Genomic DNA, 15,737 nt, shown 5'->3' on the forward strand with positions numbered 1-15,737 from the left:
AAAAAAGTCTGGGTTAATAATGCAAGAAATAACACCCCAAAAAATCAAAATACTGCAAAGTTGCTTAGGACCTAGAAGGGGAACTGCGATAAATATCAGCGCTGTCATACATAGGATGATCAATTGAAACAGGATACACCTGAGATCAATTTCAAGTCTCATAGCAATGGGTCTGAATACTTATGTAAATAAGGTATTTCTGTTTAGTTTTTAGTTTTTTAACATTTTCAAAAACCTAGTTTTTTTCGCATTTGTGATTATGGGCTATTGTGTGTATATTGAGAAAACAAATTAATTTCATATTTTTTTAGAATACGGTTGTAATGTAACAAGATGTGGAAAAAGGGAAGGGGTCTGAATACTTTCCGAATGCACTGTATGTTATATGTTGGAAAGAGTGTATGTGTTTGAGTACTCTCATGAGTTGAAGTACTCGCATGAAACAGGGCTGAAGGTTAAAACGGTTTCAGTATGCTAGCGTTTGTTCCAATTAATGGTTGATCTGACACACAACATGAAAATGTTGCACTGCACTTGACATATTCCAAACAATAAACACACCTTTGAGTTTGAGATTTTGGCATTGCTTATACATTTAACCTTCTAAATAGTTGTATTTGTAAATTTGGAGTACTTTATTAGTAGGCTTAACGAATACAAACCTTGAATCGAGTGCTAGAGTACTCTTGTCCATCCCTAGTTAGAAATAAGTCCTTGTGAGACCTCTAAAGCCAGCTCCAAAGTAATACAAGCACATCAAATAATTATCAAGTGCAGGAACATTTGAAAGGAGTAGAAATAGCTGCACACAGTTTGTCTCTCAAGCCTGTTTGATTTCCATTTTGAGTCTTGAATGTTCCTTCTCTGTATTTTTAGTGGCGCTTACTTCTCTTTTGAAGTTTCTCTGTCAGTGTTGCATGTAGTTATCATTGCATTTATCAGATGTTTTATGTAGGCATTTAGCAGAAAAGGGGTGTTTTCATCTGGCTTTTCTCACTCCTTGAAGATATATGGGGTCAACAGAGTAAAACCCCCTGTGGCCAAAGCAGGAGCTAGCTACACATTCTCTTTCATATGCCAATGATGGAGAACTTCTCTCTCTCCCTCCCTCTCACACTTAGAAGGAATTACAGGGAGTAGCCTTCACCCCTCTCTCTCCTCTTGTCCCCAGACAAACCATTACTCTGTATAACATTGGAGCAACGATATAGGCTTGTGTGATTTCTAATGCTACTGATGTGAGGAATAGGCTTACTGCTGTGAAGGTGTGTGTGTGTGTGTGTGTGTGTGTGTGTGTGTGTGTGTGTGTGTGTGTGTGTGTGTGTGTGTGTGTGTGTGTGTGATGTCGAGATGAATCCAACTCCCATTTAATATTCAATGCCCCAGTGAAGCAGGTTGAAAACTCAGTGTTTACTCATTTGGTTAGCATATTTCCAAACCCCATAGAGGGATTTAAGATTAAACATTCATCCCAGTGAGAACATTTTGAATTAGAAAAGGCTACATTGAGTATACAATGCGTTTCATCTCCCTTTCTCAAAATGTTTCTATTTCCCTCGATCCCTCCCCCTCTCTATTAATTCCAATCTCCTCTTTACTCTTCCTCTCACTCTCTTTCACTCTCTTTCTCTGTTTTTGTTATATCTTTCTCTTCTCAGAACTGGTAATCTGTGTCATCATGGTATTCTAAACTCTGGTTCTGTGTGTGTTTGAAAGAGATACGTGGCAGGGCAGTTATCTATAGGTGTGTGTTTGCCTACCTTATCAGGACCAGAATGTCCTTACAAATCACCAGAAATGTCAGGACTTTTTTAATTTCCTGAATTTGTTACAATGCTATTTTAGGCTTGGGGTTGAGGTTAGGGTTTAGGGAAAATAGGATTTTGAATGGGAATATATTATTACTCCGGGGAGGGAGGGAGATCTTGGTTTGTGTGTACTGTGAAATGAGGGATGATGAGGCTTTGCAGTGTGGGATGTGTGACATATGGCTGGCTAGGAGATAGAGGCTGGAGAACAGCAGTGGAGTTTCTCAGAATTCACACCTCTTTAGTCCATCTCTCCCCTCTTGTCTCCAATCTCTCCCATCTCTCCCCTTCAAATCACCTCTCTTCCCTAATGTCTCCCCTCCTATCCTGTCCTCTCTTCCATTGTCCTCTCTTTTATATTATTTTCCCTCTCCAGTCCTTAGTTTCTTCCCCTCGAATCTCTCCCTCAGGTCTTTCCCCTCCTCTCTTCTTTCCCTCATCTCCTGCAGCAGACAGACAGCAGAATGGATTTGAAGCAGTCCAACTCATGATTTATCATTGGTCGTCCTGACTGTCACAGTCTCAGCTTCTAGTAATTAACCTTTTTCATTAGCCTCCCTTCATTCTCCACTTCATTCTCTACTCAATCTTCCCTTCACTGTTATGCACACATTTCACAATGCCACAGCGTTGTTATTGTGACACCACTGAATGGTTCTCTATGTATGTATTCTGCCAGGTAATTCATTATGAATTGGCTCTTGTTACAGAATTGCCCTGAATAACAGGTGTCATGGAAAGACAAAGCCCAGATCCAGATAGACATATGAAACACACTGGATTAGCTCTGAGGGAGCAACCAAACAATTAGTCTGGATTTCACAATAATCAATTAGCCTGCATTTCAAAGTGAATAATTAGCTTGCATTTCAAAAACACAATTAGTTTGCATTTCAAAATGAATAATTAGTGTTTCTGAGAGAAACCCTAGAGTTTCTGTTTTAATTTGTGCTTTAGTCAGTGGACCAGGACTGAGTCTGCCAGCCAGGGACTCACCATGGAGGTTTGATTAGCCCACTTTGCACCTGTGTGTGTGTGTCGGAGTTTCCGTTAGCCGGTAATTGCTGGCTTTTGTCCGAAAATAAAACCCAATGAAAGCTGATAATTAAAATATTGTTGCCGGCCAAATTTACTGGGAGAAAAAAACAACGGTAGGCAGGCTATCAGCATGCCACCCACAAGGTTGGGGAGTAACAGATTACATGTAATCTGTTACATGTAAGGGATTACAAAAAACGGTAACTGTAATTCGATATGTTACCAGCAAAAATATTGTAATCAGATTACAGATACTTTTGAAATTCTAGATGATTACTAGAGGATGTTTGTAAAAAATATATATTTTACACTTCTGTCTCAATCACATTCAAATCACCATTGAAAGAAGGCGCAAGTTTAAGTTTGTTCCACCTGAGCGAGCCTGACCACAAGTCAGAGACTACTCTGATGACACACCAAATGTGTTTGATGGATTCCGGGAAAAGAGCAGGAATAGCTTTTGTGGGCTACAGTCCAAGCTATGCCTTCCAATGGTGGGACTGCTGTTGGCATCCAAAGATTATCCTATTTGAATAAACACTTGGAGGTAAGGATGACAGTAGTGGTGTAGTCTACGGCGATATGGATATCACTTATTATTCATATCTACATAGCGCATTGATGTGAATCACACTGCTGCTCTCTCATTTAGCTATTTGCGCCTTACATATTGTGGTTGTGGATGGCTGTTCACAAATCTAAATGTGCATTTGAACCCAATATTGGTTGAATTCAAGAAGTTTACACTGCCTATCAATCTTTTTTTTTTTACCAGTGGACAGCCAATGAAAAATGCACTCTTGCAACAGCTGCATAGCGCGGATCCCAGCCTATGGAGTAAAAGTGGGGCTTTTATTGCTCAATCTAATTCATGCTGATAAAACACTTTTGATAGACTTAAAGGGGCAATCTGTAGTTGCTACATCAATTTTTGGACTTAGAAATTATATATATTAATGTAAAGATATAATTTAATTGTATTATAATACAGTGCCTTGCGAAAGTATTCGGCCCCCTTGAACTTTGCGACCTTTTGCCACATTTCAGGCTTCAAACATAAAGATATAAAACTGTATTTTTTTGTAAAGAATCAACAACAAGTGGGACACAATCATGAAGTGGAACGACATTTATTGGATATTTCAAACTTTTTTAACAAATCAAAAACTGAAAAATTGGGCGTGCAAAATTATTCAGCCCCCTTAAGTTAATACTTTGTAGCGCCACCTTTTGCTGTGATTACAGCTGTAAGTCGCTTGGGGTATGTCTCTATCAGTTTTGCACATCGAGAGACTGAAATTTTTTCCCATTCCTCCTTGCAAAACAGCTCGAGCTCAGTGAGGTTGGATGGAGAGCATTTGTGAACAGCAGTTTTCAGTTCCTTCCACAGATTCTCGATTGGATTCAGGTCTGGACTTTGACTTGGCCATTCTAACACCTGGATATGTTTATTTTTGAACCATTCCATTGTAGATTTTGCTTTATGTTTTGGATCATTGTCTTGTTGGAAGACAAATCTCCGTCCCAGTCTCAGGTCTTTTGCAGACTCCATCAGGTTTTCTTCCAGAATGGTCCTGTATTTGGCTCCATCCATCTTCCCATCAATTTTAACCATCTTCCCTGTCCCTGCTGAAGAAAAGCAGGCCCAAACCATGATGCTGCCACCACCATGTTTGACAGTGGAGATGGTGTGTTCAGGGTGATGAGCTGTGTTGCTTTTACGCCAAACATAACGTTTTGCATTGTTGCCAAAAAGTTCAATTTTGGTTTCATCTGACCAGAGCACCTTCTTCCACATGTTTGGTGTGTCTCCCAGGTGGCTTGTGGCAAACTTTAAACAACACTTTTTATGGATATCTTTAAGAAATGGCTTTCTTCTTGCCACTCTTCCATAAAGGCCAGATTTGTGCAATATACGACTGATTGTTGTCCTATGGACAGAGTCTCCCACCTCAGCTGGAGATCTCTGCAGTTCATCCAGAGTGATCATGGGCCTCTTGGCTGCATCTCTGATCAGTCTTCTCCTTGTATGAGCTGAAAGTTTAGAGGGACGGCCAGGTCTTGGTAGATTTGCAGTGGTCTCATACTCCTTCCATTTCAATATTATCGCTTGCACAGTGCTCCTTGGGATGTTTAAAGCTTGGGAAATCTTTTTGTATCCATATCCGGCTTTAAACTTCTTCACAACAGTATCTCGGACCTGCCTGGTGTATTCCTTGTTCTTCATGATGCTCTCTGCGCTTTTAACGGACCTCTGAGACTATCACAGTGCAGGTGCATTTATACGGAGACTTGATTACACACAGGTGGATTGTATTTATCATCATTAGTCATTTAGGTCAACATTGGATCATTCAGAGATCCTCACTGAACTTCTGGAGAGAGTTTGCTGCACTGAAAGTAAAGGGGCTGAATAATTTTGCACGCCCAATTTTTTTGATTTGTTAAAAAAGTTTGAAATATCCAATAAATGTCGTTCCACTTCATGATTGTGTCCCACTTGTTGATGATTCTTCACAAAAAAATACAGTTTTATATCTTTATGTTTGAAGCCTGAAATGTGGCAAAAGGTCGCAAAGTTCAAGGGGGCCGAATACTTTCGCAAGGCACTGTATGTAGTAGAAAGCGATAGGTTAGAAGAAGCCTACATAACCAACCCATAAAGTAAAATGTAATATCCATATATGGCCAGCTATGTAAACTTTAACATTGATTTATCCTGCCATAGATGTCGTTCAATTGGTAACATACATTTTTGTCTTCTTCTAATGCCTCTTAAGGGGAAAGTAATCTAAAATTAACTCAATAATCAGATTACGGTACTGAGTTTGGGTAATCCAAAAGTTATGTCACTGATTACAATTTTGGACAGGTAACTAGTAACTGTAATGTATTACATTTAGAAATTAACCTACCCAACCCTGGCCACCAACCACTTTACAATATGAGCTTGAAGCTGTATGCATTTTGAAAACATACTTAATTGTTTGAAACCTGCATGTTTTACTTCATATTATGAAGCATCTCTTACCTTGCTTCAAAATCCGACCATAGAAACATGTAGGGAATTATTTTTTAGGATACTTCATAGGAGGAGCATGAGTTTCAAGTTTGGGGATGCATTAACTTTATACTACTACCGATCTGCGTGCCAGTTATGATTTTCGTATACACATTTTTGTGGAACAGTTTTATTTGAATAATAACGTTTTTGTTTCTCAAAATCATTGTCACATGGTTAACCATAAAAATCTTAAAATGATACAAAACCGCATTCAGTTGGTGTCTATTCCACAAGTAACCACCGGCTAAATCTATGACGTTAAAATGCCTATTTACTCTGTTCCATCTAACTGCAAAATCCACTGTCTCATGAGCACAGCCAGGCACTTTATAAACTCGATGTCACGATCGTCGTAAAGGGGAGACCAAAGCGCAGCGTGATTAGAATACATTCTTCTTTATTGAAGGAAGAACACGAAGAACACTTAAACAAAAACAACAAAAACGAACGTGCCGCTAATACCAACGAGTGCAGACACAGGCAACTAGACAATAACCCACCAACCACAATACAAAACAGGCTACCTAAATATGGTTCCCAATCAGAGACAACGACAAACACCTGCCACTGATTGAGAACCATATCAGGCCAAAACACATAGAAACAGACTTAACTAGACTTGCAACATAGAATGCCCACTGAAATCTTAACCTTGACCAAACAAAACATATAAACAAACAAAGCAAATAATGGTCAGAGTGTGACACTTGATCTCCACTATAAAAAACATCTAGACATAATCTCACATTTCTTTCAGACTAACATTTAGTTTTCAACAGCTGAGTTTGAATTAAACCTTGGTATCTGTCTCTCCAACATTTGCAACATTGTTTCAATATTCAAATATTCCAGCTATCCCATAGTAATGAATGTGTCGGGACGAGACAGACAGGCAGGCAGCGTTTCTTAGCCAGTCAAAATCATGAATCAGCTGGCATCATTTTTATGGATATATACAAAGAAATGTCAATTGAAAAAGGTCAAATTAAACGAAGTGCAGCTAGTTTGCAGTCTTTCCAGCTTCAGTTTGAATTTATTGTATTAGCTGTGTTGTTGGCTAGCTCCTCTGAACAACAGTGTCCTAACGAGAGAGCACATTTTCTATGCCAGGCGAAATACCGCCTCATTAGCTCATTGTTATGTATCCAAATAAATGTCACTAGAAAACAGCTTAAAAATGCAAATGCGGCTACTTTGCTGTTATTCTGGCTGCACTTTTTGACACGACTGTAAGTTAGCCGTAGTTGGCTAGCTAGCAAGCAAGGGATAAAAAAAATGTCTCAACATTTTTCATTATTCTCAAGACACATTATCTAAACACATATTTTAGATGCTTTTCACTGAAAGATGCAACTCAATAATCAGCAAGGACTTTTGCCACACATGCTGCCTATGAAAGACTTCCTCATATGCCATCGTTCTCCTGTTGTAATCCTAGTCATACAGTATTAGCAACCCATACAAAATTTCTCCATCTTTAGATTCACCATCTTTCTCAGTTTCTAACTGAGATATTCATCTCTGTCATATACCGCTCTCATCAGGTGCAGTGTTTAGAATGTTTTTTTTCCCACTAATTGCATTTTGGCAAATGTTTCAAAATTACTTTTTATTGGCTACTTCCTAGATTATGGTAATTCATCCTGTTAAAATGAATTACCATAATCTAAATGTGATTTCTGTAATTCTGAGCACTGTTGGTGGATGCCCTAATGGGTTATGCACCCAATACATATGGGTCCGGTAAATATCTCAAATGGCAGATAAATGTAAATCTTCCCGGTCACATTTTCCTATCGGAAACCCTGGTGTGTTTGTGTGTGTGCATTTAATACGTACGTCCATGATAAGAACAACAAAAGCACAATCAATGAGCAATTCAGCAGATACATTTATTTTGATGTGCAGTGTGCGTGTACGTCAATGCATGTGTGTGTGACTGTGAGGGCACAGAACATTAAAAAGCACAGCGACAGCAGTCAATGAGCTACGACTGTGAAGCTGACATTTCCAACTCTGGAGAGTGGCTGACTAAACACTGACTCATCCTGCTGTGTGTGAGAGGGTTTGTGTAGGATGTGAATGTTGATGTGCATTGGGCTGGCTCTGCTTGTGGAGGGTAGGGTATAACACACAACCTGAATTAAAGTGCATGGTGGTTAAAGTGAATTACAGGTATTGTCATCTCTATCCAACAATTGAGACCAATGTTCTTCCTTAAGAGATAGACATGATTGACACAGTCTCCAATAATCTGGATAGGCTGCTGTGCACTCCCCCTGCTCAGGCACCAGGAAATAGGCTCAGTCTCAGTCAATCCAGCCACTGTGGGCAGGCTGAGCCAAGCTACCAAGAAGAGGGTCTCTGGCTGATTAACTCTGCCAACATCCCCCCAGAACACACACACACGTGTGGTGGTGAAATAAGGGCTCAGACTGAGCAGCTCTGTCAGGCACCACTGAGCTGGAGCCAATCCCCAGAGGCCAATATTGACTCTGTCACAGAGAGTGGAAGCCAGCATACCTCTGGAGGAGAGGACAGAACAGAAGACAGAACAGGTCTGACACACACACACACCAGGACATTGAGTCAGGTTATTGAGTCAGGTAGCGTTGGATTGTGTTCATTACCTTAACAGACAGAAATCATGTGCTCTGCAATGGACTAAAACAGAATAACTGATAGAGATTAGCCAGAATCTCAGCTGGTGTATGTTCAGTCCTGCTTGAGCGAGAGGGGAAGCGAAAGAGAGACATGGGCAAAACAAGAGTGGGAACAAGAGATTGGGAGACAGTGGGTGGAGAGAGGGGGGGCAATCAGAGAGAGTGAGAGAGATACAGAAAAGAGAGAGGTAGAAAGAGGTAGAGATAGTCAGTTAGAAAACAGTGAGAGCGCAAGAAAGAAGAAGCAGAGAAGGAGAGCATTTAAGGAAAAAGGCCATTTTAAGCTTGGGAATTAGGTTTAAGAGTTAGGTTAGAATTGGGGTTAGGTTTAGCTTTTTGGGTTAGGTGTTAATGTGGATGCTACCATGATTCCGAAAAATCATTAATGAATTGTAAATAATGATAAGTGAAAAAGTTACCAATGCATAAATCCTCCAAGAAAATCCTAACCTTCCCTGTTCTCGGTAATTGTGAGAGGTTAGCATGTTTTGGAAGGATGGTGTTTGTGCATCTGTAACGATTCATTCATGATTATCTGTAATCATGGTAGCATCCACATCATGGTAGCATCCACACGAACCCCCTAGAGTAGATGTCTAAGGCCCTGCGGAAATCTAATTGTCATAATAAAAAAATCACCATAAATATCTGTCAGTTTAAGCTTTTTTGCAATTCTACGCATCCACCTATGTCGCACTTCCTCATCTGCTGTGAAAGGTGACAGAGCTAGATCTGTGTTTGTCAGACCATGAGACATCCCGCAAATCAGTCTTCTCACAAAATAATCTGTTTGTGTCCGAGCGATTTGTCCTTCAAACTTAAGATGAGACTCTCACAAACACGATGGTGTTTTCCGCTTTGCTCTATGGCCCCCACAAGAATCTTAGGACTCTGAAGTCGGTTCAGCTGATCTGCCAACCTCTGTCTGTAGCGTCCAAACAGTTTGGGCTACACACTAATATGACCCCTCTGTGGAAAGGTGAGACTCTCACAAACACATACAGTGGGGGAAAAAAGTATTTATTCAGCCACCAATTGTGCTAGTTCTCCCACTTAAAAAGATGAGAGAGGCCTGTAATGTTCATCATAGGTACACTTCCACTATGACAGACAAAATGAGAAAAAAAAATCCAGAAAATCACATTGTAGGATTCTTAATTAATTTATTTACAAATTATGGTGGAAAATACACGATTCCATATGTATTATTTCATAGTTTTGATGTCTTCACTATTATTTTGCAATGTAGAAAATAGTAAAAATTAAGAAAAACCCTTGAGTAGGTGTGTCCAAACTTTTGACTGGTACTGTATATATAGAGAACGTTTAGTGCCAAAAATAAGGGGTTAAATACATGTAAAAAAAAATATGTTTCCTGATCTTTCTTATACCTCTCAGATATAGAACAGACACTTCAGAACAAACTTCCTTTAGATTTTTTGGGGTGGGGACTATCTGTTCCATGTAGTGAATCTGTTATTCAATGTGTTTGTATGGGCTTCAAGGGGTCTTACAATTCTAAATCAAATACCTAAATGATCCTTGGTATGACCTTCTTAATAAAGAAGGGTTTAGACTGTTATGGTTAAAATGTAGATGTGTTCAGAAACATATTCGAATCTTATTTACAAAAAAAGTCACTCCAAAATTACACAACACATTATTGACCATTCATTTCCGCTGGGCACAACCCCAAAAAACTGTGTTTTTGTGTCCAAATGTATCCAGCAAGTTTGTGGAGTCACAAGCTTGATGTAGTCATTGCATGCTAGGAATATGGGACCAAATACTAAACCTTTGACAACATTTAATACACTATAAGTTAAATTGTCCAAACACTTATGACACCTTCAAAGGGGGGTACTACTTTCAAGTTTTATTAGTTGTATGTACAGGATACACATGGTATACACCGTCCAAACGAAATGCTTAATTGCAGGTTCTTTCTCGACAATGCAACAGCAATAATAAATAAAAGATAAGAATATGAAGATAAAGTAAATGGCTAGATACATAAATTAAATTAATTTCTAAATGGTAAAATAGATATGAATGAAAGCACCCTCAAAAGGTGACATTATATGACATTACTATCGCCTCATATAAAACATTAGATCTCAAATCCAAACTGCTGGAGTATAGAGCTAAATTAAAAGTTTTAGCTTCACTGTGTGTTTTGAGCTGAATATTGAGAGTTGAGAAATAAAAAGTATACCTACAGAAGGACCCTCTTCTCTTTAGCATGGACAACAGTAGTTGCTTCCTAAGTTGTGTTTAACCTAAATTGCATTATGACGTGTTAAAAAACATTTGCACGAGGGAAGAGAGAGAGTGTGAGGTTTTCTCATTAGAGCAGCCAGCCCCAGCGAAACAGGCACATACAGGAATCATGAAGATAACATGCTTTACAGTTTGACCAAATTATGGTTTTAGCCGCCCCAAAAATATAACGTTTTGATTGAGGTGACCAGGTAGAAGGTGCAGCTCACACCAGTGCGACCAATTCCAAATTTAACTTGCACGGGCAAGTCAAGAGGTCGCAAAATGCGTCTAAAGGGTTGCAGTCTGGAGCCCTGGGTGTGTGTTTGTGTGTATGGGTCACCCTGTTAGTCTCCCTGCCGGTCTGTGTCTGTGCGTGCGCATGCGTCCGTATCTGTGTGCTGTGATGCATGCAGTCTGTCAAATCTCTTTTTGTGTTTGTCCATATTTTGTAGGATGTGTTTGTGCTGAGGTATGATTGGCTGCGTGACTGAGTTTGACTTGCTTCTTTGTGTGTTACTATAGTGATTCCTCTGAGGGCTCACACACGCTCTCTGTCAAATCAAATACATTTTAATTGGTCACATGCAGATGTTATTGCGGGTGTAGTGAAATGCTTGTGTGTGTGTGTGTGTGTGTGTGTGTGTGTGTGTGTGCGTCCAGACTGCTGTTCATTGAGGAGTGTAAAGGTCTCTGTATCTCTGACGCCGTCACTCAACAGATTGGCAGAATTAGTAACGATTCTGTGCTGATTCTCATCTCTGACACACATGAACACAGCATGACTCAAACTACATGTATAGTACAGAATATCTTCAGCAAGATTATTTTCCTCTTATCTCTCTCTTTCACAAACACACCTGAACGCACAGAGCATGAGTCTCGTACTGTCCATACTGTACTGACAACTGCCATCATGACCCCACTTAAATGTATTTCAGACACACACACACACACACACACACACACACACACACACACACACACACACACACACACACACACACACACAGCTCAGTGTGGATTCCAGTGCTGAGCTCCAGTCTCCTCAACATAGCAGGCAGGTCTCTCTGAGACTCCGCTTGAGATTATCCTATCAACGGGCCCTGAAGAACTGTAATATTCAATGTTTCTCGAAGGACATGTAGAGAAGTCGCCGATAGACATGGCTGCTTTGTTTCAGGCTCCTGAGCAACTTTCCAGTATTTTTAAAATGTATTATGTTATTTCTCACGATATTAACCCAGAACGTTCTTTGCATTATTACATACAGCCAAAATAACTTTTGGATATCAGAGAGGCAGTAACACATCAACATTTTGACCAGGAATACGACTTTCCTGAATTGGATCCTTTTTTTGTACCTTCCAGGGCGATTTATCTTATCCCAGAGGCTGCTCCAAGACGCTGCCGGCGGAGAAGAGTTATTCAGAGTGCTTTTAGTCGTGGCGTGCACACCATCCCCCGCTTCCGAGTATATTACTCACTAATGTTCAGTCCCAGACAATAAAGTAGACGAACTCAGGGCGAGGATCTCCTTCCAGAGAGACATCAGACACTGTAACAAACTCTGTTTCATGGAATCATGGCTCTCTCCGGATATACTGTAGTTCTGTCCTTGAGCTGTTCTTGTCTATTGATGTTCTGTATTATGTCATTCTGTATTATGTTTCATGTGAGCTGCTGCTTTTGCAACAGCTATTAGGGATCCTAATAAAAAAACAAATACTGTCCCCGTCCATACAGCCAGCTGGGTTTTCAATACATCGTGCTGATAGGAATAAATAAGAAAGGCAGAGGTGTATGTTCCATGAACTAATGGTGTGATTATGATAATGTACAGGAACTCAAGTCCTTTTGTTTGCCCGACCTAGAATATCTCACAATGAAATGGGACCACATTACCTCCCTAGAGAACTTTCTTCGATTATCATCACAGCCGTGTATATCCCCCCTCATGCCGATACCATGACAGCTCTCAACTACACTGGACCTGGTGCAAACTGGAAACTGCATATCCTGAGGCTGCATTTATTAAAGCAAATCTGATGAAAATGCTACCAAAGTTCTATAAACAAATCGTACTCGCACTTCAAAAACTCCTGACCATTGTTACTCTCCCTTCTGGGATGGCTACAAGGCCCTCCCCCGACCTCCCTTCGACAAATTAGATCACGACTACATTTTGCTCCTCCCTTCCTATAGGCAGAAACTCCAACAGGAAATACCTGTGCTAAGGTTTATTCAACGCTGGTCTGACCAATCGGAATCCATGCTTCAAGACTGTTTTAATCAGGCAGACTGGGACATGTTTCCTCTGAGAATAACATTGACGTATACACTGACACTGTGACTGAATTTGTCAGGAAGTGTATAGGGGATGTTGTTCCCACTCTGACGATTAAAACCTATCCAAACCAAAAACCGTGGATAGAAAGCAGCATTCGCGCAAAACTGAATTGTGCAAACCACCGCATTTAACCACGGCAAGGTGACTGGGAATATGATCGAATACAAACAGTCCCCTTATGCCCTCCGTAAGGCAATCAAACAGGAAAAATGTCATACAAAGTGGAGTCGCTATTCAATGGCTCAGACAAGACGTGTGGCAGGGACTCCAGAAAATCACAGATTACAAAGGGAAAACCAGCCTTGTCGCGTAACACAGTGCCGTTGACATGGGCCGCTCCCGAGAACTGTGAGCTCTTGTTCTCCGTGGCCGATGTAAGTAACACATTAAACGTGTTAACCATTGCATGGCTGCCGGCCCAGACGGTATCCCTAGCCACGTCCTCAGAGCATGCGCAGACCAGCTGGCTGGAGTGTTTACGGACATATTCAATCTCTCCCTATCCCAATAGATCCACGGATGAATGATTCTCCATCACACTGCACACTTCCCTATCCCACCTGGACAATAGGAATACCTATGTAAGAACACTGTTCATTGACTACAGCTCAGCCTTCTACACCATAGGGTCTTGGACTTCCTGATGGGCTGCCCCCAGGTGGTGAAGATAGGCAACACTTCCACTACGCTGATCTTCAACACAAGTGCCACAGAAGGGTTCGTGCTCATCCCCCTCCTCTACTCCCTGTTCACCTACGACTGTGTGGATGCACACAACTCCAACAACTTCATTAAGTTTGCTGACGACACGACGTGGTAGGCCTGATCACCAATGACAATGAGCCATCCTATAGGGGGAGGTCAGTGACCTGACAGTGTGGTGCCAGGACAACAACCTCTACCTCAACGTCAGCAAGACAAGGGAGCTGATCGTGGACTACAGGAAACAGAGAGCCGAGCACGCCCCCGTCCACTTCGACAGGGCTGTAAGGATTAAACATGGTCCACACACACCAACCCAGTCGTGAAGAAGGCACAACAACGCCTCTGCCCCCTCAGGAGGCCCGTCAAGATTTGGCATGGGCCCTAATATCCTCAAAGTTCTACAGCTGCACCATTTGAGAGCATCACCGCTTGGTATGGTAACTGTTTGGCATCCGACCGCGAGGCGCTACAGAGGGTAGTGCGTATGGCCCACTACATCACTTGTGCCATCCAGGACGTCTATACTAGCTGGTGTCAGAGGAAGGCCCTAAAAATTATCAAAGCCTCCAGCCACCCAAGTCATAGACTGTTCTCTCTGGTACTGCAGTACAAGTGGTACCGGAGTGCCAAGTATAGGTCCATGAGGCTTCTAAATAGCTTCTACCCCCTTCCTATTGCCTAATCACATTACCCCTACGTACCTAATTTACATCGTACCCTTGGACAATGACTAGGTACTGGTACCCCGCGTATATAGCCAAGTTATCGTTACTCATTGCGTATTTCTTCCTCGTGTTATTATAAAAAAATGATTTTTTTTTTCCTCTCTGCATTTGGAAAGGGCCAGTAAATAAACATTTCACTGTTAGTCTACACATCTTACATTTTAGTCACTTTTATCCAGAGCGAGTTACATCAACAGATTTCTTTTACCTAGTCAGGTCAGGAATTTGAACCAGCGACCTTTCGGTTACTGGCCCAACGCTCTTAACCGCTAGGCTACCTGCGCCCAACGGCACTTGTTGTTCACGAAGCATGTGACAAATATAATTTGATTTGAGCAGTCAGTGAAACCGAACTCTGCAGGGATTTGGTACCAGTCAGATATTGCCAGACTGCCAGTAAAGTTGGAGGCCACAGACAGAAGGCACTGTCCGACTGTGTGGAGGACAGAGGAAGGGTGTAGTGTACAGAATATGCCTTCCCCTAGCCTTAAAAGCTATTTTATGAGTGAGTGGGATTGTGGACTCTGTCCGCAGGTACCACATTGGGACATTTCTGTGTCACGTGTCCGCATGTACCACATTGGGACATTTCTGTGTCACGTGGCGGAGGTTTTGTAATGTATTTGTCTGTCTCTAGCTGTCTGAAAATGTCATGTGTGTGTACATGTATGCCCTCGTGCTATCGATGTGTTTCTTTGGTTTTCATTGGGACTTGATATCAGTATCTCCAATGTTCTTTTTCTGTGTCTGCAGGTGTTCGGGGATTATTATCACTTCCGTCATCACACCGTAGTGAAGAAATCCCTATCAGGCCACAGGGGAACATATGTCCGACTGCAGAAGGAACCACAGGTATGTTACTGAGTCATAAATATGCAAATGTCCCTCCAAACCACACAATAACAGCTGGACCTGTCTGTGTTTGCATTCTTATTTTGTGGCGCGTATTGATTTTATCCAAATGTTAATGAGAAGAGGAATCCTGACATTAGCCCATCTGTTACACAAGGACGTTCACAGACCCAGAAGTTTGCTTTGTTTAGGCAGCTGGCTGTAACTGCGCTCTCAGCTCTCTCGACAACCTCGAAGTCTGCTTGTTCTATTCAAATCCTCCAGCATAATTGT

General features: G+C 41.2%; 1 protein-coding gene across 4 annotated transcripts in view; it reads left to right on the forward strand.

Annotated features, from left to right (window-relative positions):
- LOC110522396 (furin) overlaps positions 1-15,737 on the forward strand; it is a 179,974-nt gene that overhangs the window by 79,433 nt on the left and 84,804 nt on the right. For all 4 annotated transcript variants that reach the window (XM_036977103.2, XM_036977112.2, XM_036977108.2 and 1 more), the window contains exon 3: positions 15,366-15,464. In XM_036977103.2, the coding sequence (XP_036832998.1) occupies positions 15,366-15,464 (99 nt within the window). The remainder of the gene's footprint in view (positions 1-15,365; positions 15,465-15,737) is intronic.

Source organism: Oncorhynchus mykiss, chromosome 1 (genome assembly GCF_057628025.1).
Source record: "Oncorhynchus mykiss isolate SJ-2025 chromosome 1, ASM5762802v1, whole genome shotgun sequence".
Taxonomy (NCBI): domain Eukaryota; kingdom Metazoa; phylum Chordata; class Actinopteri; order Salmoniformes; family Salmonidae; genus Oncorhynchus; species Oncorhynchus mykiss.